General features: G+C 43.9%; 1 protein-coding gene across 1 annotated transcript; it reads left to right on the forward strand.

Moving 5' to 3' along the window:
• The first annotated feature begins 307 nt into the window (after positions 1 to 307).
• On the forward strand, positions 308 to 12,246 carry LOC119938690 (regulator of G-protein signaling 13-like). Its single transcript, XM_038758602.1, has 8 exons — positions 308 to 331; positions 569 to 720; positions 2,066 to 2,129; positions 3,949 to 4,020; positions 4,124 to 4,170; positions 4,642 to 4,703; positions 8,464 to 8,630; positions 12,058 to 12,246. Exons 1-8 carry the CDS (start codon positions 308 to 310, stop codon positions 12,244 to 12,246), a joined length of 777 nt encoding a protein of 258 aa, XP_038614530.1.
• The last annotated feature ends 11,928 nt before the right edge of the window (positions 12,247 to 24,174 follow it).

Consider the following 24,174-nt stretch of genomic DNA (forward strand, 5'->3'; position numbering starts at 1 on the left):
CTGTTTGCAACAAAGCAGTCATTTCCAAACGTTTCAATCAATCAATCAGTGGTTTTATTGAGCACTTACTATGTGCAGAGCACTGTACTAAGCCCTTGGGAGAGTACTATACAACAGAATCGGCAGACGTTCCCTGCCCATAAGGACCTTAGAGTCTAGAGGGAAAGACAGACATGTCTCCTCTCATCTGATTCAGCAGAATTCTTGTCTAAGTGACCAAATTAAGTCCAGAAGGATTGAGCTATGTAACTGTAGACAGAAATGTCTAGACACACTTGTCGATTTTAGCCTGCTCTCTGTGGTAGCTATGGATGTGGCTTGTGAAGAGCAGGTATGTGCATGTACATGGAGTACTTGCATTTTCTCTTCATGGAGTAAAAGGGTTATTTTAGGTTATTATTCAATAAGCTCTAATAATCAAAGAACAATGAGTCAGTCATTATTTCATGGAAATGTTTTTTGTTTTGTTTTTTTTAAAATCAATCATCCAAATAGCACTTCACTGTTAAGCCCCAGCGCTGATGCAAACTGATAGCCTAAACCTAGCAGGAACTTTTTGAATTTTTAGAAAGAGAAAGAGATCAGATTTAACCTTTGCATAAGTCCAAATGTTTCCTCATCATCCCCCTATGATTCTTTTTTGGCTCTGCTTTTCAATCTTCTTCACTTTATTGGTGAATGGGTCCTCAAACTAACTGCAGCAGTTTCCATCAACACTCAGTAAAGTTCCATGATGCCTGGTGAGAAATCTTCTTTATTCCAGTCTCCACTTACTTGCTCTTTGGTTTTTTTCTGAAAGTATGCAGTGTTTCCTAATGTCAAGAGCTTGGGCCTGAGAGTCAGGTGATCTGAATTCTTATCCCCATTCTGCAGACACTCGTTTGCTGTGTGACCTTGGAAAATTCACTTAAATAATCTGTTCTCTCAGTTACTACATCCATAAAATAGGGATTAATACTGTGAGCCCTATGTGGGACAGGGACTATGTCTAACTCAAATATCTTGTATCTACCCCAGCACTTAATAGAGTGTCTGGCACATACAGCTTAACAGATACCATGTAAAAAAAAAAAATCCACCGTGTATAATCAAAATATATCCAGGCCAGTTGCACTCAGTTCGTGTGAGTTTCTGATTTTCTGACCCTGATGAAAGTTCAGAGGCATATTCTGTTCCTGAATTTGTTGCTTCACATATTCAATATAAATGCTCACTGATGCAAATTCATAGGTAGTGTTCAAAAGGGCCTTGGAAATCCAAAATTAGCATCACTAACAATCGGTTAATGGTATTATTTTGAGGCATTTATAGTCAGCACTTAGAACAGTGCTTGACCCATAGTAAGCGCTTAACAAATAGAATAATAAATACAATACAGCCTTCAAGGTTAGAGTTTGTGGGAAAAAAAAAACAAACTGGTGATTACTTAGGATCTTGGATTAGGGCCCAAATCAGAGAAGTCGGTGAAGAGAGAGTGAGTGGCTCAGTGGAAAGAGCCGGGGATTTGGAGTCAGAGGTCATGGGTTCAAATCCCAACTCCGCCAATTGTCACAACTTCTCTGTGCCTCAGTTACCTCATCTGTAAAATGGGGAGCCCCCCGTGGGACAACCTGATCACCTTGTAACCTCTCCAGCACTTAGAACAGTGCTTTGCACATAGTAAGCACTTAATAAATGCCATCATTATTATTATTATTATTATAAAAAGTCCTTACTCTTCAGATGAGCCTAAAATGAACATAGCTGATTTGGGTTATTAGTAAACAGAACAGAATAACTTCAGGAACTGATGGTTTTTTTTAATGGTATTTGTTAAGCGCTTACAGTATGTCAGCCACTGTACTAAAAAATGGAGTAGAAGGTCACACACCAGACAAGTGACAGGGCGGGATTAGAACCCAGATCCTTCGGACTTCCAGGCCCAGGATCTTTCCACTAGGCCATGCTGTTTATTGTCTTTCAGGATACTAAATGGGACCCTAATATCTTGGCTACTTCAAAAATACCATTTTGCCTTTTAGATCATCTTCTAGGGATAGTGATAATCTTAGCTTGGTTTTTATAGAGGGTTATTATTCTCAAAGCAACCTCACGTTACTCATCTCATTTTTGCCCTCCTAACAACTCAGGTAGGTAGAAAAGCAGCTATTAGCCACATTTTGCAGATGAAGAAACTGAAATACAGAGAGGTTAAGTGGCTTACCTAACATCACACAGCAGGCTGGTGGCAGAGGTCTGATTCGAACCCGTAACCCCAGACCTCGGATCGACTCCCTTCCACTACACCTGCTGATTCCCAGAGTAGCGGCAATAGTAGGAAAGGTATTTATCCTGTGCTTACTGTGCTCACGGAGCTGTATTGAGGAGCTGGGAAAGAATGCGAGGGTGGAAATTTGATATATATATTGAGGGGCTCACCGTCTAAGAATAAAAAGTAGAGAGAGAGGGCTGGTGGCAGATACGTGAGGAGTAATGAAACAATAAATCACAGAAACAATATAAATGATGAGGACAAGTTCACAAAATAAAAACAAAAAGAGTACTACGGCTAGTGGAGAAAAATTCAGACTTCCTACAGCTCAGTGGAATGACAGACGCAGTTCCCCAGGTTGTGTATATCCACTCTGTCCACACACGTGTGCTGGAGAGATTGCCCAGACAGGATTAGGAATGTCCTTCTAGAACTATGTGAAACTGGTCATGTTTATCAAACACTTATTATGTGCAGAACATTGTACTGCGAACTTGGAATAGTTGGGAACATACACTTTGGGGCACGTTTTCTTTAATGCGGGATTAAAAATAAAATTTGGTATTTGTTCCCGGTTACTATGTGCCCAGCACTGTACTATAAAGTGGGATAGAGACCGGATAATCAGATCGGACACAGTCCCCATCCCACCTGGGGCTCCCAGTAGGAAGGGAAACAATCAATCAATCGTATTTATTGAGCGCTTACTGGGTGCAGAGCACTGTACTAAGCGCTTGGGAAGTACAAAGTATTGAATTCAGTACAAGTATTGAATTCAAATTTAGCAGGTGATGAAACTGAGGCCCTGAGAAGTGAAGTGACTGTGCCAAGGTCACACAGCAGGAGGGTGGCAGAGCCAGGATTAGAATCAGGTTCCACTGAGCCACACTGTTTCTCTTCATCCATTCATTCATCAGTTCATCCATTCAATCATTTTTATTGGGCACTTATTGTGTGCAAAACACTGTGCTAAGTGCTTGGGAGAGGACAATATAACAACACATTCCTACCCACAATGAGCTCTCGGTCTAATTCAGTTGTATCTACCCCAGCACTTAAAACAGTATTCAACATGTAATAAGCACTTAGCAAATATCATTAAAAAAAAATCCAGTTTGAGTTCCGTAGATTTTTCATCACAAAATAATCAGGACAGACTCAGATTCTATCCCACATGGGACTCACGGTCTAAGAAAGAGAGAGAAGGTATTTAATCCACACTTTACAGATTAGGAAACTAAGGCACAGGGGAGTTTAAGTGACTTGCCCAGGGTCAACTCTCAGGCAAGTAGAAGAGCCTGGATTAGAATCCAAGTATTCTCATTCTCATTTTTGTGATCTTTCCACTACTTATATTAGAAAGCAAACCTGTGTGCTATTCAAACAAGCATTCTAAGATGGTCCAAGAGATTCATAAATAAAAATTGTGATAGTACTAATAATTAATTAGTACTATTTGTCAAACACTGTTCTAAGTTCGGGGGCAGAGACAAGATGATCAGTCCCTGTCCCACATGGGGCCCACAGTCTAAGTAAGAGTGAAAACAGGTATTGAACCCTCATTTTACAGATGAGGAAACTGAGGCACAGGGATATTAAGTGACTACTTACCCAAGGTCACGCAGCAGCCAGTTGGCAGCAGAGTCAGAATTGGAACTCAAGTCCTCTGACTCTCAGGCCCTTGGTCTCTCCACTAGGCCACACCGCTTCTCATGACAGACTTTCGACTATGTGTCTGCTATTTCAAATTCACAAAGCTGTATCTTCAGGTAATAGAGAGATCAATGCCCCACTGAAAGTGGATTCACATCCTAAATCACACATCGATGAAGTGTTATGTTGTTTCAGTTCATTTTCTCATGAACTTTCAAGTCCTTATCCCTGAATGTCAATGGTGCACTGACTCTGGAGCCCAGCTGGTAAAATCAATCATATTTATTGAGCTTTTACTCTGGCCAGAGCCCTGTGCTTAGAAGAGTACAATATACCAATATAACATAGTTGGTAAACACATTCCCGGCCCAAAATGAGCTAGAGAGGGAGGCAGACATTAATAGAAATAGATGATGGATATGTACATAATAATAATAATAATAATAATAAAGATCGCATTTGTTAAGCACTTACTATGCATCAGGTACTGTGCTAAGCTCTGAGGCAGACACAAGGTGATCAGGTTGGACTCAGTCCCTGTCCCACTAGGGCTTACAGTCTTAATCCCCATCTTACAAATGAGATCACTGAGGCACAGAGAAATGAAGTGACTTGCCCAAGGTCACCAAGTGACCTGCCCCGACCACAGATGGAAGGAGTGGGGAATCGGAGGGAGAGAGAGTGGGGGGAGAACTGGGTTGGTTTTGGAATCAACAACCTTTCGTCTGATTTCTCAGCCTTACCTTGGAGGAGGTTTTCCAGTGGTCGCAGTCTTTCGACAAGCTGATGAGCACTAAACGTAAGTCATTCGAGATCTACAGTGCTTTGCACGCAGTAAGCACTCAGTAAATATGGTTGAGTGAATGAATTTATGCTGGCCTTGGTTAGGAGCCGGCTCATCATTTATAGAAAATGTGCGTGTGGATCACCAAAGTGGAAAGCAGATTAGCCTAGGGGGATGAACACTACTTGGGAGCCACAGAACCTGGGCTTTGATCCCAGTTTCAATACTGTATGTTGTGTGACCTTGGGTAAGTCACTTCGCTTCCCTGACCTCAGTTTCCTCAACTGCGAAATGGGGATTCAATACTTCTTCTCCTTCCAACTTAGACTGCTCAGTTTCCTCAACTGCGAAATGGGGATTCAATACTTCTTCTCCATCCAACTTAGATTGGGAGCCCCATCTGGGACCATGTCTGACTCATTTAACTTGTACCTACCCCAATACTAAACGCACACAGAACACAATCACCCCAAAACAAAAACCAGAGTTGAGGAATCTGTAGTTTCTCTCAGTCTTCTGGATAGCAAATATATTTTAAAAGAGGTAAATATGTGAAAATAGTTATAGGGCACACACTCAGGAAAGTGCAAGATGACCAGATCCCGTCTCCTAAGCCCACACTTGAAACCCCACTTGACAGATGCAAAAACTGAGGCACAGAGAAGTGACCTGCTTCCATACAGCAAGCAAGTGGCTGAGTCTGGATTAGAACCCAGATATCCTGATTCCCAGTCCTGTGCTCTTTCTGTTGGGCCACACTACTTCTCTGTTCAGCACGCACAAATAGTGACAATTACTACAAAGTTGAATCTTACCTTTCTAAATTTAGGAAAAAGTGAAACAGCAACCTCCTGCTTGTGTAGGCTGAAACGCTACGCATTTAGCAAGCAGCTTGATTATTTCGGGCTGTTTGGCTTTTGAAGATTGGCTCTCGAAGAAAGACTTCCTACAACTAGTCAGCTCCAATCCTCCATCCTCAGAGAAAATGGTGTTCTCGCTGGAAAGACCAGGTGTAGCTTAGGATCTCTGATTGTTGAACAGATGTTTCCATTTGAAAATGATCAAACATCACGGGCACCGCTTCGAAAGACCTGCTGATCGGGGCCCTTCAAAAATAGATTCTTGTCTTTCTTGTAATTAGCACGTGCACCGCAGTGGTGATGTCTGCATTTGGGAATCATGTCCTTTGTCTTTGGAATTGACATCCTTTGCCCTTGAATTTCACCTGTGAAGATTTGAAAGGGATCATCAGCTATAGATATACCAACTTTGAATAGGCCACTGGGAAAACAGTGGCTGCTACCAAATCACTCCTATTCACATGTACCCTGCTTGTTCCAGGGACTGAAGTCGACTCAGATTGAAAATACCAATAGCACTGCTATTAATAGGGTACTCCCAATCGACCTCTGGTTTTCATCAAGCACTGACTGAGAGCAGAGCCCTGTACTAAGATATTGGGAGAGTATTCTCCAACAATGTCCGTAGACACATTTCCTGCCGACAGAGAGTTTAGAGATTATGTGACCATCCAGTATAGTCTTAAATCTTTACCTGCCCTCTTGTCATCACACTGTAATGGATGAAAGGTGTAGTTAATCTTGGCCTTAGAAAGGAAAGAGGATCAGGTGTTGATTATATATATATATATATATATATATATATATATATATATATATATATATATACACATGTATATATGTATATATGTTTGTACATATTTATTACTCTATTTATTTATTTATTTTACTTGTACATATCTATTCTATTTATTTTATTTTGTTAGTATGTTTGGTTTTGTTCTCTGTCTTCCCCTTTTAGACTGTGAGCCCACTGTTGGGTAGTTACTGTCTCTATATGTTGCCAGTTTGTACTTCCCAAGTGCTTAGTACAGTGCTCCGCACATAGTAAGCGCTCAATAAATACGATTGATGATTAGGATTCCAGCTTTGGAGACCTTGCTGCCTTGGGAGGAGAAAGTGTTAGTCCCAAAACGCCCATTTTACAGATGAGCCAACTAATACCAGGTGACTTGCCCAAGGTCACAGAGCAGGCCAGTAACAGGGCTGGGGCCAGAACGTGGGTCTCCATACTCAATCAGTGGTATTTATTGGTCACCTACTGTGTTCAATACATTGTAAATAATCACTTGGGAGAGTACAATAGTTAGTAGACATGATTACTGGAGGAGCTTACTCTCTTGTAAGGGAAATAGACGTTAAAATAAATTCTAGAGCATGAAAGCAACAAAAGTGCAGGGTTATGTGTATACGTGATATGTATGTATGTATGTGTTATGGTGCTGGGGTGGATTATCAAAGTGCTTTGGGAGGATGGAGTTAAGTGCATAATTGAAAAGCATAGTTTAGAAGCAGCATGGCTAGCGGCTAGAGCACGGGCCAGAAAGCCAGAGGGACCTAGGTTCTAATCCAGGCTCCATCACTTGTCTGCTGTGACCCCAAGGTCACTTCATTTCTCTGTGCCTCAGTTCCCCCATCTGTAATAGAATGAGGATTAAGACTGTGAGCCTCATGCGAGACATGGACGGTGTCCAACCTGCGTTCAGTAGAGTGCCTGGCACATAGGAAGCGCTCAACAAATACCACTGAAAAAAAAGGTGACATTGAAGGAGGGAGAATAGAGTGGGTCCATGAGGGGTTAGTCAAGGAAGGCTTCCTGGAGGAGACGTGATTTTAGAAGGGCTTTGAAGATGGGGACAGCAACGTGGCTTAGTGGCAAGCCGTAGGTTCTAATCCCAGCTCCGCCACTTGTCAGCTGTGTGACTGGAGGTTAGTACAGAGCCTAGCACGTAATAAATGCTCAACAAATACCATAATGAGTTAACGAGCTAGAGAGCTGAGTGTGGCACTCAACCTCAGAAGCACCAAATAAAGAAGAAAACAGTTTAAAGCATACCAATAAAGCAAATGCTTGATCTAATTCATTCATTCAATCATATTTATTGAGCACTTACTGTGTGCAGAGCACTGTACTAAGCGCTTAATATAGACTCTGCACTGCATTACTGATTACCTGTAGCCCTTCATTTATATCATTAGCAAATTCTCCAGAGTGCTATCTTTTTTTGTTTATTGTGGCATTTGTTAAGTGATGACTAGGTGCCAAGCACTGTACAAAACGCTGGAGTAGATACAAGATAATCAGATTGGACCCAGCCCTTGTCCCACACATGGAGCTCACAGTCTTTATCCCCATTTCACAGATGAGGTAACTGAGACACAGAGAAGTGAAGTGACTTGCCCAAGGGTACACAGCAGGTATGAGGTGTAGCCGGATTTAGAACCCAGGTCCTCTGACTCCCAGGACAGTGTTCTTTCCAGTAAACCATATAGACATTCGGTAGATAAGGTGAAACTTATTGTTCAATATTAATAAAGCACTTAATAATACTAATACTATTATTATAGCATTTATAAAGCATTTACTAAGAATCAGTCAATGTGCTGAGCCCTGGGGTAGATACAAAATAATCAGGTCAGACAAAGTCCCTGACACATGTGGGGCTCACAGTCTAAGTAGGAGGGAGAACAAGTAATGGATCAGAGAAGTCAAGTGACTTTCCTAAGGTCACCCAGCAGAAAGTGGCAGAGCTGGGATTAGAACCCAGGCTCCCAGGCCCTTGGTCTTTCCATTAGACTTCACTGTTTCTCTGGGGAACTTTAATTCCCCTTTTATCAAATGTTTTTGGATATCCGTTTTGCCGATACAAGGTATCAAGGTCCCCGGAATGAAGTGATTTCTCACTTACGTTTAGATGGTCCGGTATTCTACGGCGCCTACTTGAAGACAGAGCACAGCGATGAGAACATTAAATTCTGGACGGCCTGTGAAACCTACAAGAAAATCTCCTCACGGAAGGGAAGGCTCTCTAAAGCCAGGAAGCTTTACAAAATGTATATTCAGCCCAAGTCTCCCAAAGAGGTAAGGTTATCAACAGCAAAGAGGGAAGGCTAGGGATTTGGGGGATGTGATTGCCGATAAAGCAGCAATGTCTTCCGGGATCTGAGGAGTCCCTATTTAGGGATCCACTCGTCACCCCAAATCAGTCAATCAATCAATCAATCGTATTTATTGAGCACTTACTGTGTGCAGAGCACTGTACTAAGCGCTTGGGAAGTACAAGCTGGCAACATATAGAGACAGTCCCTACCCAACAGCGGGCTCACAGTCTAGAAGGGGGAGACAGAGAACAAAACCAAACATACTAACAAAATAAAATAAATAGAATAGATAGGTACAAGTAAAATAAATACAGAGTCAGAGGCCCTAAAAGACGCCCTAAATGTTGCCTGCCTCAACAAACACAGATTCGACTCACCAGAGGACTATGTTTGGGAAGTCTTCGTCTTATGGTACATGGAGAGGCAGCATGGACTAATAGTTAGTTCCCAGGCCTGGGATTCAGAAGGACTTGGGTTCTAATCACATTTCTGTGTCACTTTGGGTGAGTCATTTCACTTCCCTGGGCCTCAGTTACCTGATCTGTAAAATGAGGATTCAGACGGCGAGCCTCATGTGGGACATGGACTGTGTCCAACCTGATTACCTTGTATCTACCCCGGTGCTCAGAACAGTGCCTGGCACACTTAACAAATACCGTAATAAAATTAAATAACCAAGGGAAAAATCCATTACTAACCCTTCAGTGGTCAGCGTGTTGGTCGTGCATCTTGAGAAGCAGCGTGGCTTTAGTGGCGAGAGCCCGGGCTTGGAAGTCGGAGGTCATGGGTTCTAATCCCGGCTCCGCCACTTGTCAGCTGTGTGACCTCAGGCAAGTCACTTCACTTCTGCGGGCCTCAGTTCCCTCATCTGTAAAATGGGGATGGATACTGTGAGCCCCACGTGGGACAACCTGATCACCTTGTATCCCCCCCAGCGCTTAGAACAGTGCTTGGCACATAGTAAGTGCTTAACAAATACCACCATTATTATTACTATTTTTTTTCACTGACACACGCAGATAGGGCCAATTATTACATAAGCCTCCCCACTGATCTCTCTGCCTCCAGCCTCTCTCCACAGTCCACACTTGACAATACTGCATGAATTATTTTTCTTAAAAAATAATAATCAATCAAGGATATTTTCTGAGTACTTTAAAGCATTGTGTTATGCTTGGGAGAGTACAATGCAAATAAGGTGCTAGGCTCAATCTCTGCCTTCAAGAGATCTCTCTCTCTCCATTCCTCAAAAAACTCCAGTGGTTGCCCTTTGCTCTCCAGTTGCAGCTGAACCTCCAGACCATGACTACAAGGCACTCAGTCAACTCTCTCCCTCCTCCCTCTCCACTCTCTTCTCCCACACCAACCCAGCTCCCACATTTTGTTCTTCTCAAGCTACCATTCAATCAATCAATCAATCCATTTATTGAGCACTTACTGTGTACTAAGCACTTGGGAGAGTTAGATGTAACACAGTTGACAGACATTCCCTGCCCACCACTCGCTCGAGGTCTAAAGGGGGAATTCATATAAATAAATTAGGGATATTCATTCACTCAATCATATTTATTAAGCACTTACTGTGTGCAGAGCACTGTACTAAGCACTTGGGAAGTACAAGTTGGCAACATATAAGGTGGTCCCTACCCAACAATGGGCTCACAGTCTAGAAGGGGGAGACTGAAAACAAAACATGTGGACAGGTGTCAAGACATCAGAATAAATAAAATAATGCTAGATGCACATCATTAACAAAATAAATAGAACAGTAAATATGTACAAGTGAAATAAATAGAGTAATAAATCTGTACAAACATATATCCAGGTGCTGTGAGGAGGGGAAGGAGGTAGAGCAGGGGGGATGGGGAGGGGGAGCTGAAAAAGGGGGCTCAGTCTGGGAAGGCCTCCTGGAGGAGGTGAGCTCTCAGTAGGGCTTTGAAGGGAGGAAGAGAGCTAGCTTGGCGAATGTGTGGAGGGAGGGCATTCCAGGCCAGGGGGAGGACGTGGGCCGGGGGTCGACGGCGAGACAGATAAGAACGAGGTTCAGTGAGGAGATTAGTGGCAGAGGAGCGGAGGGTGCAGGCTGGGCTGGAGAAGGAGAGAAGGGAGGTAAGGTAGGAGGGGGGCGAGGTGATGGACAGCCTTGAAGCCGAGAGTGAGCAGTTTTTGCGTATGTGCTGTGGGATTGAGGAGGGGGTGAATAAAGGAAACAAATCAGGGTGATGCAGAAGGGAGTGGGAGAAGAGGAAATGAGGGTTTAGTCAGGGAGGTCTCTTGGAGGAGATGTTCCTTTCAATAAGGCTTTGAAAGCGGAGAGAGGGATTGTCTGTCGGATATGAAGAGGGAGGGCATTCCAAGCCAGAGGCAGGATGTGGGTGAGAGGTCGGCAGTGAGACAGATGAGATCGGCCTTCCCATTGTGTCTGCTTCTCTTTCCTCCTGCCTCTGACTTCCTGCTCACCACCTCCCCCATTATCTAGAACTCCCTTCCCCTTCACATCCAACAGACTGCTGTTCTCTCTATCTTCAAGACTTTCTTCCTTGGATCTCTAATCCCCCCACCTTCTATCTCTCCTCACCAACTGCCACTACAAAACTCCCACGGCACCTCATCACTTTATACTTTACTACTTTTTTTTTAATGGTACTTGTGAAAACACACTCTGCATTAATCACCACTCTAAGTGTTAGGGTAGTTATAAGTTTATGAGTTTGAACACAGTTCCATATGGGACTCACAGTCTAAGATGAAGGGAGGAAGATTTGACCCCCATTTTACAGATGAAGGAAATGAGGTACAGAGAAATGATGTGACTTGCCCGAGGTCTCACAGCAAGCAATTGGCAGAGCCGGGATTAGAACCCAGGTCCTCTGACTCCCGGCCCTCTGTTCTTTCCTCTAGACCGCACTGCTTGACTCACTCTCACACATAGTGGGTAGTCCCACTGGATTGTAAGCTCCCTGAAGGCAGGGTCTATTGACTCTATTGTACTTTCCCACAGTAGGCACTCAATAAATATAAACCATCTAGCAATGTGTAGTTCTAAGTTTGCACCAAAGTGACCCTTTGGGCGAATAGTCTTTGAGAAGCAGCATGGTCTAGTAAATAGAGCACAGACCTGAGTTTCAAAAGAACAGGGTTATAAACCTGGCTCCACCACTTCCCTGCTTTGAAACCTTGGGCAAGTCACTTAACTTCTCTGCGCCTCAGTCACCTCATCTGTAAAATGGAGATTAAAACTGTAAACCCCATGCTGGGACAGGAACAGTCCAAGCTGATTATCTTGTAGCTATCCCAGCACTTAGTCGAGCTCCTGGCACATAGTAAGCACTTAACAGACACCAATAAAAAGTCAATTCCAGTGAAATGTTTTCTTTGAAACATCCCCCACCACCTTTGTTTTTCAGATAAATATTGATAGCCCGACAAGGAAAGCCATCGATCAGAATATTCAAGAGCCCACCGAGGCGTGCTTTGACGAAGCTCAGAAAATTGTATACCTGCAAATGGAGAGGGATTCCTATCCCAGGTTTTTAAAGTCAGAAATTTACCAAAAACTCTTCCAGGGCCTTCAGGCTGCCAGCTTTTGTGAATAACACACCCACTGTCACAAACTGAAGAGTTCACGGTCCTCATAAGGGCATCCTCTGAGTCATTAATTCCTATAATTGTAATATGACTCCATGTATATTCAAAATGGGATGTTGTGAAGGTATGAAGACGGATTTGAAGCCCCAAAGAAGCGCTCGCTTTATCGTGTTTCAGAAACATTAAATTAAAAATCATTTGGTATAAAAGTCGTTGGTATTACTCTGGCTAAATTATCCCTTGGCAACTTGGGCAGTGCACTCCTGGCAGAATAGCCTTAGCAGAGAAGTCATAAGGCCTAGTGGAAAAAGCACAGACATGGGGGTCAGAGCACCTGGGTTCTAATTCCTGCTCTGCTATTTGCCTTCTGGGTGGCCTTGGAAAAAGCCACTTAACTTCTTTGGGCCTCAATTTCCTCCTCCACAATACAGGAATTAAATACTTGTTCTCCCTCCCATTGGGAATGTAAGCCCAAAGTAGGCCAGGGATTCTGCCTGACCTGATTTTTTTTGGCTCTTCCCCAGCACTTTGTACGGTGCTTGCAAGGAAATAACAAATGTCAGTATTGCTATTTTGAAGGAGAAACCAGCACAAGCTATTAACATTTGTGTGTACTGTGTATAAAAATACTGGGCAGGAATAGTGAAATCCAGATAAAGCAGTTGATCGCATACATTTCGGAGTCCATATACGTTACCAGATTGCAGATGGAGGTGGGGTGTTCTGGGAGAGATGTGACCATGGCGTCGATATGGGTTGGAGACGACTCGACAGCATAAGACGAGGCAAGAATGCTTCCCAGAACAGTCAAACTCCCGCTAAGGGTTTATTTCCTCAACTTAAGCAGGCAGCCAAAATGGAATTTGGAAAAGGGGGGAATTCAGACTCTATAGCTCAAACCAGAAGGCTGTTCTAGCCAGCGCTTAGAAGAGTGCTTTGCACACAGTAAGCACTTAATACATGCCACCATTATTATTATTATTTATTCTGATCATGTTTCCTGTAATCCTTAGATGAGAAGCAGTGTGGCCCAGTGAAAAGAGCACAGGCCTGGGAATCAGAGGACCTGGGTTCTAATCCTGGTGGTTCTAATCCCGGCTCCACCACTTGTCTGCTGCATGACCTTGGCAAGTCACTTCCCTTCTCTATGCCTCAGTTACCTCATCTGTAAAATGGAGATAAAGACTGTGAGCCCCCTGTGGGACACAGACTGTGTGGTCTGACCTGATTATCTTATATCTATTCCTGCGCTTAGTACAGTGCCTGGCATAGAGTGAGTGCTTAGCAAATACCATTTTCAAAAAATTCAATGCACATACCTTGTGCTCACCACATCCTCCAGTCTGAGAAGGAAAGGACAGTGAAACAGAGTTTCCATACCAGTGACAAGGGAATCTGCATTTCCACACTCCACCAGCCAAAACAGTCCCCTGGGATTATTGTCATGGAAAATATACCAAACGGTTCTTTGAGTTTGTTTCTCTGGAACTTCGAAACCACATTAAAGGAATCCTTCATCGATCCTTATTGTGCAAAATTGCCAAATCCGCCATCGGAAAGACTGGAAATTCAATCACAGCCTCGGTTACTCAGAAGTAGCCTTCTGTGAGTTATGAGTGGTTTCTCTCCCCCTCGATGCCCCTTACAGTTTCTGGATCTCCATCACTTTTGTCTTGCAAAACCCACCAGTGAGAAGGAAAAAGGAACACTATTCACTTAGAGAGCCCAGGCCCATTTGCTAGATTGTTCTTTCCTTGCTCTAATTACCTCCTGGGAAACTGAAAGAGGTCTCATTGCTCCCTGGCAAACAGCCTTCGAGGCTGCTTAGTGCTGTTTTTCCCCTTTAGGGTGGAGGGGTCAGGAAACTCAGTCTGACCTGGGAAGGCCAGAAACAGTTGGATTGAGGATTTCTCTTCAAACTCCATTCCTCAGATCACCCTCGACAATCCCTGTTCGTAGAGATGGGGGTCTTCCACCTTGGGACCATCTCTTGATAACCCACTCCCCCCAAAACCCCTGATATCCCAGATCAGGGGAAGCAGCGTGGCTCAGTGGAAAAGAGCCTGGGCTTTGGAGTCAGAGGTCACGGGTTCAAATCCCGGCTCCGCCACTTGTCAGCTGTGTGACTTTGGGCAAGTCACTTCACTTCTCTGGGCCTCAGTTCCCTCATCTGTAAAATGGGGGTGAAGACTGTGAGGCCCCGTGGGACAACCTGATCACCTTGTAACCTCCCCAGTGCTTAGAACGGTGCTTTGCACATAGTAAGCGCTTAATAAATGCCATCATCATTATTATTATTATATCCCTAACTCTCAGTACCTAGAAAGGGAAGATATAAGCCTACTTTGCTCTTGATTACCGTAATCCTTGTTAAGTGCTTATTATATGCTCAACACTGTAATAAATGCTCAGGGAGATACAAGATAATTAGGTTGGACTTGAGGCTTGCAGTCTAAGTACACTATCTGTGTTTCCCTCTCTGGCCTATATAAGAAGAGCATGATCTAGGAGAAAGGGCATGTGCCTGGACGTCAGAAGGACATGGGTTCTAATTCTGACCACCACTTGTCTGTTGTGTAACCTTGGACAAGTCACATCACTTCTCTGTGCCTCAGCTTCTTCATGATGATGATGATGATGGTATTTGTTAAGTGCTTACTATGTGCAAAGCACTCTTCTAAGCGCTGGGGGGGATCAGGTTGTCCCACATGGGGCTCACAGTCTTAATCCCCATTTTACAGTTGAGGTAACTGAGGCTCAGAGAAGTTAAGTGACTGGCCCAATGTCACACAGCAGACTTGTGGCGAGGCTGGGATTCGAACCCATGACCTCTGACTCCAAAGCCCGGGTGCTTTCCACTGAGCCACGCTGCTTCTTCACTGTATAAATGGGGATTAAGATGGTGAGCCCCATGTGGGACAGGGACTATGTCCAACCTGATTATCTTGTCTCTACCCCAGTGCTTAGTACAATGCCTGGCATATAGTAAGCGTTTAACAGATACCACAATTATTATCATGAAGATATCAGACACAAGAACCAAGTTATGAAACTGGTTGGAGAAAGACAAAAAAAAGCACACAGTGAGAGAAAGTCTGCTTTATTACATAAGGTTGATGGAGAGCCTTGGGTAGCATTGGTTTTTAATTCAGCAAACACCAGGTTCTAGTCTCACAGATCCTCTATCCTCAAATAGCGTCTCTCACATGGGTGTCAGGCAGCACAACCAATGTGATCTTTATCTGGAGAGGATGCCTTTCATGACTGATAATGGCTCTTCTGTCACAACATTTTCCATAAACTGTGGTTTTATGTTTAACCGTCTTCAGTTTTATCAGCTGCAGGAAAGCCATTTCTGTTTAATGGTATGCAGCCGCCTCATTAAAACATCCTCACCGTGGTCGTTCTAGGCTCTTTTTGTAGATCTACCAGATACTAAAAGAAGGAGTCTTTGCCTGGGTGAGTTTATTTTATGCAAACTCAAAGTCACACGCCAAGTGGCTCTCAATAAGAGCACTCATGATCAGTCATTTAATCAGTCAATCGGTGGGGTTTATTGAGCACTTACCGTGTGCAGAGCAATGCACTAAGCCCTGGGGAGAGTACAAGACAGTAGATCTGGTAATAATAGTAGTAATAATCTGTGGTATTTTTTTAAGCGCTTACTATGTTCCAGGCACTGTATTAAGTGCAGGGGTGGAGACGGGCAAAGCAGGTTGGACACAGTCCCTGTCCCGCACGGGGCTCAGGGTCTTAATCCCCATTTTCCAGATGAGGTCACTGAGGTTCACAGAAGTGACGTGTCTAAGGTCACACAGCAGACAAGTGGAAAAGTCAGGATTAGAACCCAGATCCTTCTGATTCCCAGGCCTGCGCTCTATCCACTAGTCCATGCTGCTTCACCAACACTGGCGAAGCTCCCTTTTAAGGAGCTTGCCATCTACTGATTAGTACTATCGGCATCAAAAGGCGGGTCAAATTTACCAACATAGTAATGGGAAATAATAACTATTAATAGTAAGGAGAATAATCATGGCACTTGGTAAGTGCTTACTATGTGCCTAACACTGTTCTCAGCGCTGGGACATATAAAAGTTACTCCGGTTAGACATAGTCCCTGTCCCACATGGGGCTCACAATCTAAGTAGAGAAGCAGCATAGCTCAGTGGAAAGAGCCTGGGCTTTGGAGTCAGAGGTCATGGGTTCAAATCCCAGCTCCGCCACTTGTCAGCTGGGTGACTTTGGGCAAGTCACTTGACTTCTCTGGGCCTCAGTTCCCTCATCTGTAAAATGGGGATTAAGACTGTGAGCCCCCCCGCGGGACAACCTGACCACCTTGTAACCTCCCCAGTGCTTAGAAGAGTGCTGTGCACATAGTAAGTGCTTAATAAATGCCATCATTATTAGTATTATTATTAAGTAGGAAAGAGTAGGATTTAAACCCCATTTACAGCTGAGGAAACTGAGGCCCAGAGAAGTGAAGTGACTTGCCCAAGCACACACAGCTAGCAGTTGGCAGAGCCGGGATTAGAAGCCAGGGCCTCTGACTCCCAGCCAGTGCTCTTTCCACTAAGCCAAAGTGTGTCGCCCCTCTGTCCCTGCTTTGCTCCCCCTTCTAGACTGTGAGCCCACTGTTGGGTAGGGACCATCTCTATATGTTGCCAACTTGCACTTCCCAAGCGCTTAGTACAGTGCTCTGCATACAGTAAGCGCTCAATAAATACAATTGATTGATTGATTGATTGATTGGTCACCCCACCACTGTCCTAGCCCCCACCCTGGGAGTTCCCTGTAGGTCTTCCAGGGTAGCAGAGCAACAGGCCTGAAGAGTGAGGTGAGGAAAGGGAAAATCTGGTCTTTCACTTCCCCTCTCAAAGATGGTGACGGTGGAGGTGTCACTGAAATTCAGGGGTGGAGAAGCCACATGGCTGAGTATCTAGAACCCGGGCCTGGGAGTTAAAAGGACCTGGTTAAAAGAACCATTTTCCTCATCTGGAAAATGGGGATGAAGACCGTGAGATCCATGCGGGACAGGGGACTGTGTCCATCCCGATTTGCTTGTATCCACCCCAACGTTTAGTACAGTGCCTGCCACATAGTAACAGCTTAACAAATACCACAGTTATCATTATTATTTCCTCAGGCTGTCCTCTTCATGCAAGGGTAGCTTAGCAAGTGAGCAAGTCAGCAGGTCCAGGGACGTTCCCATTCCTCCTAATTCTGCTGTTGGTGACTTTTCCAGTGGTTGGGATAAGAACCACCCCATCTTCTCATGCTAGGAGGGTTGTTCACGCCACTAAGCAGCATGGTGGCAAACTCAACAGCAGTGGCTTCTTTCTGCTCAGTGAATGCACCAAACACTGCCTCACACCACAAACAGCCCACCGTCAACACAAAAACACATCACAACACAAGCATCAGCTACCACCTGCAAAATGAAATAAAAGCCTCCTGGATACAGGCACCTTCGAAACGGCGACGTCGCCCCGATTCCATCGTACTGTGGAGGCGGGAATCTCCAAGAGGAACAGATCATCTTTAAACAATTAGTTTAGGGACATAAACCGAGGCTGGAATCCAGTGTAAAATAAAATAAAGGGGGTATTACGTACCCATGTCCCAAAGTCCTGGAGGTGAAATACAGAAGGCTAAGAATAGAAGAAACCATTTCCAGACAAATGATCAACTTTCTTCCTTGAGGCCTTGGCCCTGGGTATTAATTAAATTTTAACACTGCCACAGGACAGAGGACGCGAGTGGAGTCCTGAAATCCCCGGAGCTCTGCACCTTCTGGTGCCAAATATGGAGTTACCTGGATGGTGTAGGTATCTGTGATTCATCAGGGATTCCCTGCAAAGAAGCAATAGACGCTTTTTTTGTTAGAAAAAAAATAGATTTTCTTTCTGACATCAATTCCTTAGGTTAGTCATCGCAGTGTTCGAATTAGGACATTGACTCATGTTCTTCAAGCTGGAGATAAATATAGAGGTCTGAAATTCAGACCCTGCTTTTATTCCAAATAAGCATCGGAGCAGAAAATCATGAGTGATGCATTGTAAGCTCATTGTGGGCAGTGGATGTGTCGGTTATATAGTTATATGGTACTCTACCGAGTGCTTAGTACAGTGCTTTGCACACAGCACTCAATAAATATGATTGATTGATTGATTGATTGTGGTCCGTCCTGTACAGGACTCTGTTTCTGACAGGGATTCAGGCATGAGGACTGCTATCTTTGCCTTCCATTTTTGTGATTCGAGATGAATCTTCACTTGGTGGCCCATAGAAAAGCAGTGTGGTCTAGTGGAAAGAACACAGGCCCAGGAGATCAGGTTTAATAATAATCATGGTATTTGTTAAGCGCTTACCATGTGCCCAGCACTGTACTAAGCGCTGGGATGGATACGAGCGATTCGGGTTGGATACGGTCCCTGTCCCCTGTAGGGCTCACAGTCTCAATCCCCATTTTACAGATGAGGTCACTGAGGTCCAAAGAAGTAACTTGCCCATGGTCACACAACAGACAAGTGGAGGAGCCAGGATTAGAATCCAGGACCTTCTGATTCCCAGGCCTGTGCTCTAACCCTGACTCTTCCTCACACTCTGCATGACCATGGGTAAATCACTCAACTTACCTGAGCTGTAAGCTCATTGTGGGCAGGGAATGTGTTTGTTCATTGCCATATTATACTCTCTCAAACGCTTAGTACAGTGCTCTGCACATACTAAGTGCTCAATGAATACTGTTGATTGATTGGTCCTGTTTTGGTTTGGGGGCTTGGGGGGCTTTATTGAGTATTTAATGTGCGAAGAGGATTGAACTAAGTGCTTGGAAAAGTCCAATACAAGGGATTGTCTCTATCTGTTGCCGAATTGTGCTTTCCAAGCGCTTAGTGTGGCTCAGTGGAAAGAGCACAGGCTTTGGAGTCAGAGGTCATGGGTTCAAATGCCGGCTCTGCCAATTGTCAGCTGTGTGACTTTGGGCAAGTCACTTAACTTCTCTGTGCCTCAGTTACCTCATCTGTAAAATGGGGATTAAGATTGTGAGCCCCCCATGGGACACCCTTATAATAATAATAATAATGATGATGATGGTATTTGTTAAGCGCTTACCATGTGCAAAGCACTGTTCTAAGTGCTGGGGGGAATACAAGGTGATCAGGATGTCCCACGTGGGGCTCACAGTCTTAATCCCCATTTTACAGATGAGGGAACTGAGGCACAGAGAAGTTAAGTGGCTTGCCTAAAGTCACACAGCTGACAAGTGGCGGAACCGGGATTAGAACCCATCACCTTGTAACCTCCCCAGTGTTTATAATAGTGCTTTGCACATAGTAAGCACCATCATTATTATTAGTAGTAGAGTGCTCCGCATACAGTAAGTGCTCAATAAATACGATTGATTGAATGAATGAATGAAAGCAATTTTACCGTCTACAGGTTGATTCAGTGCTTTTCGTCTACCCTTGGTTTCTGCTCTCCCAAGGCAGCTGGAGGGCAGGTCTGGGATTTGTTGTTTATTATCATTTTCAATCAAACAATGGTATTTATTGAATGTTTACTGTGTTCTTAGCACTCTGTAAAAGGCTTAGAGAGTACGTGGAAGAAGAGAGACAATTCCTGCTCACAAAGAGCTCGCAACTTATAGGGAAATATGCATATAAAATCATCTAGTCTTTAAGCTCCTTGTTGGCAGGGAACATGTCTATCAACTCTGTTGTACTCCTAAGCATTTAGTACAGTGCTCTGCACTTAGTAAGTGCTCAACAAATGCCACTGATTAATAAATAGCAGGAAAAAGTGCTTAGATTATGTAAAATAAACCTTTTTCTGTTGTATTTTGTTTCCAGAGAAAAATACACTCAATCGTATTTATTGAGCGCTTACTGTGTGCAGAGCACTGTACTAAGCGCTCAATACTGATTAGGCACCCAAGTCATTTTGCAATTTAAGCTTAATACAATAATATAACCATTTTCTTCTATTCCATTAGGGGTATAGCATAATTCTGCTCTAAAGAGTAGCCTGATTGTATTGTGGCCAAACCGTTCCTTGGCATGCAATGAATACCTCTATTATTCACAACCGAATACTTCCTTCTCCTGAAGGGATTCCCGTTCTGGTATGCATTTTGGATCCGTGAAGTCCTTGAATCTCATAAGAAAAACCTGGTGAATGACAAATCTTTTTTAAAATCCCTGCCAGAAGGAAAGGAAATGCTAAATATAGAAATGGAAACTCTACACTTTTAAGATTCTGTAAGAACTATTCACAATCCTGATAATGGGGATTTTTCACCCCCTTGACAGACATTCACCTGTGTTCTTTTTTTAAAGTCCTGTATTAATCAATAATTATTATTATTATGGTATTTGTTAAGCGCTTACCGTGTGCCAGGTGCTGTTCTAAGGGCTGGGTTGGATACAGTCCCTGTCCCACATGGGGCTCACGGTCTCAATCCACATTTTACAGATGAGGTAACTGAGGCATGGAGAAGTGAAGTGATTTGCCCAAGGTCATACAGCGGACAAGTGGGAGAGTCAGGATTAGAACCAATGACCTTCTAAATCCCAAGCCCATTCTCTATCCCTTATGCCACGCTGCTTCAACCGGTAGCTTTTATTGAGCACCTACTCTGGGTAGAATTTTGTATGCGGCTCCTATACCATCTATAGGGGAGACAGACACATACTAATCATCACTAAGTATTTACTGAGTGCTTACCGGGTGCAGGGCACTGTACTAAGCACTTGGGAGAGTACAATACAACAGAGTCGGTAGATTGGTTCCCTGCCATCAACGAGCTTACAATCTAGAGATGAGTTTGCAGTCTAGAGGTACTAAATTACAGGTAGGAGGAAAAAGTGCCTAAATAGTTCTTCTAGACTATAATAGACTCCCTAGGACAGTGCCTTCCAACTCTGTTGTACTCTCCCAAGTGCTTAGTACAGTGTCCTGCACACAATAAGCACGCAATAAATACTCCTTATCTTCCCAACTGAACCCTGTCTCCTCCGTGACTTTCCCATTACTGTAGACGGTACCAGTCATTCATTCATTCAATCGTATTTATTGAGCACTTACTTTGTGCAGAGCACTGTACTAAGCGCTTGGGAAGTACAAGCTGGCAACATATAGAGATGGTCCCTACCCAACAATGGGCTCACAGTCTAGAAGGGGGAGACAGACGACAAAACAAAACATGTGGACAGGTGTCATCAGAAGAAATAGACTTAAAGCTACATGCACATCATTGACAAGATAAATAGAATAGTAAATATGTACAAGTAAAATAAATAGAGTAAGAAATCTGTACAAACATATATGCAGGTGCTGTGGGGAGGGGAAGGAGGTAGGGCCGGGGGGATGAGGAGGGGGAGAGGAAAAAGGGGGCTCAGTCTGGGAAGGCCTCGCCATCCTACCTGTCTCACAAGCCCATAACCTCGGCATTATCCTTGACTCCTCTCTCTCATTCAACTCACATAATCAAACCATCACTAAATCCTGTCGGTCCCACCTTCACAACATCACTAAAATCATCATCAATCGTATTTATTGAGCGCTTACTGTGTGCAGAGCACTGTACTAAGCGCTTGGGAAGTACAGGTTGGCAACATATAGAGACAGTCCCTACCCAACAGTGGGCAAATCCGCCCTTTCCTCTCCATCCAAACGACTACCACCATAAAACCATCACTCATCCTATGTCATCCCCTGTCCCAGCCCCACAGCACTTACGTACCTACCTGTAATTTTATTTATTTGCATTGATGTCTGTCTCCCCTCCTCTAGACTGTAAGCTCGTTGTGGGCATCATCATCAACATCAGTTGCATTTATTGAGCGCTTACTATGTGCAGAGCACTGTACTAAGCACTTGGGAAGTACAAATTGGCAACATATAGAGACAGTCCCTACCCAACAGTGGGCTCACAGTCTAAAAGGGGGAGACAGAGAACTAAACCAAACATACTAACAAAATAAAATAAATAGAATAGATATGTACAAGTAAAATAAACAAATAAATAGAGTAATAAATATGTACAAACATATATACATATATACAGGTGCTGTGGGGAAGGGAAGGAGGTAAGATGGGGGGGATGAGCAGGGATGAGCAGGGATTGTGTCTGTTTATTGTTGCATTATACTCTCCCAAGCACTTAGTACAGTGCTCTGCATGTAGTAAATGCTTAATAACTATGGTTGAATGAATGAATGAATACAGTGCTCTACACAGTAGGCACTCAATAAATACCAATGACTGATTAATAGCAAAATACGTGAAACAATATGTATAGAAGTACAACGATAGTTGTGAATCCCTATTCATGGGGATAATAATAATATTAACACTAATTATAATAATTGTGGTATTGATTAAACACTTACTATGTGCCAAGCACTGTACTAAGTGTTGAGCAGCCAAAAACAATCAGGTCACACCAAGTCAGATAAAGCCACTTGCGGAGTGTGATTGGATTAGAGAAGCAGCGTGGCTCAGTGGAAAGAGCACAGGCTTGGGAGTCAGGGGTCATGGGTTCGAATCCTGGCTCCGCCACTTATCGGCTGTGTGACTTTGGGCAAGTCACTTAACTTCTCTGTGCCTCAGTTACCTCATCTGTAAAATGGGGATTAAGATTGTGAGCCCCCTGTGGGACAACCTGATCACCTTGTATCCCCCCCAGCGCTTAGAACAGTGCTTTGCACATGGTAAGTGCTTAATAAATGCCATTATTATTATTATTATTATTTCATTATTTATATTAATGTCTGTCTCCCCCTCTAGGCTGTAAGCTCCTTATGGGCAGGGAACGTTCTGCCAATTCAGTTGTATTGTACTCTCCCAGGAGCTTAGTACAGTGCTCTGTGTGTAGTAAGTGCTCAATAAATAGCATTGATTGATTGATTGATTGGCTTGAAGACAGGGAGAGCTAGAGGCCGATGCATTAGAAGAGGGAAAGAGTTCCAGGCAGGAGGAAGGGGTAGCCGAGGGGGTCGGAGGTGAGAAGGTGTGTTGGGGAGAAATGGAGAGCTGAGGTACAGTGGAGAAGAAAGAACATAGATAAGGGTTGGATTCTGTTGATACTGCTTTCACATAATAATAATTTTGGTATTTGTTACTCGCTTACTATGTGCAAAGCACTGTTCTAAGCACTGGGGAGGATACAAGGTGATCAGGTTGCCCCACGTGGGGCTCACAATCTTAATCCCATTTTACAGACGAGGTAACTGAGGCCCAGAGAAGTGAAGTGGCTTGCCCCAAGTCACACAGCTGACAAGCGGTGGAGCCGGGATTTGAACCCGTGACCTCTGACTCCCAAGCCCGTGCTCTTTCCACTGAGCCACGCTGCTTCTAAGGCACATACCCAGCATTACCAATCATCAACTCAACCCTGTTAGCAAAATCCCTCCGTCTGACCCCAAAAAAGCAGGACATCCAGGGACACTGGTCGGGCAAAACAAGAGTTTTCTTACATATTATGCACTAAGGGGACACAGAAAGACACTAGATCATCATTTCACAGCCAGTTTGCTTTGCTTATAGGTGAAAAGTCCTGGGTTGCTGCAATAAGCCCGAGACCAGATCACTTACCATATTTTTATTTCAAGAATCTAATTGAGTCACGCTGTTGTGATTTGTTTTTCAAGACTACAGAGGAGTTCACGGGAAGGGCACTTCAGTGCTAAATGAGGGAAGCTTCAAAATGCAAGTCGGTGGGTGAATCAGACGCTCCTCGGACTAGAAATCTGCTCTCGAGTCATTTTAGAGACGCTAACGTTGGCTTTCTCCTCCCAAGTGAGCCAGAGGGAACACTCGGAAGGGAAAAATAAAACACGTAATCTTTCAAGAAAAGGGAATAGGAGTTGGGAGAACAAGGAAACAGGAACAAGAGGGGAGCAGGATGGCCTAGTAGAAAGAGCATGGGCCTGGGT

Source organism: Tachyglossus aculeatus, chromosome 16 (genome assembly GCF_015852505.1).
Source record: "Tachyglossus aculeatus isolate mTacAcu1 chromosome 16, mTacAcu1.pri, whole genome shotgun sequence".
In the NCBI taxonomy this organism is placed as follows: domain Eukaryota; kingdom Metazoa; phylum Chordata; class Mammalia; order Monotremata; family Tachyglossidae; genus Tachyglossus; species Tachyglossus aculeatus.

Bases quoted from the DNA above. Each gene is read 5' to 3' on its own strand.
- LOC119938690 (XM_038758602.1), top strand. From the start codon at position 308: ATGGATGTGGCTTGTGAAGAGCAG. The intron at 721-2,065 runs GTAAAGTTCCAT...TGGTTTTTATAG, and splicing joins GCAGTTTCCATCAACACTCA to AGGGTTATTATTCTCAAAGC. The intron at 8,631-12,057 runs GTAAGGTTATCA...TTTGTTTTTCAG, and splicing joins AGCCCAAGTCTCCCAAAGAG to ATAAATATTGATAGCCCGAC.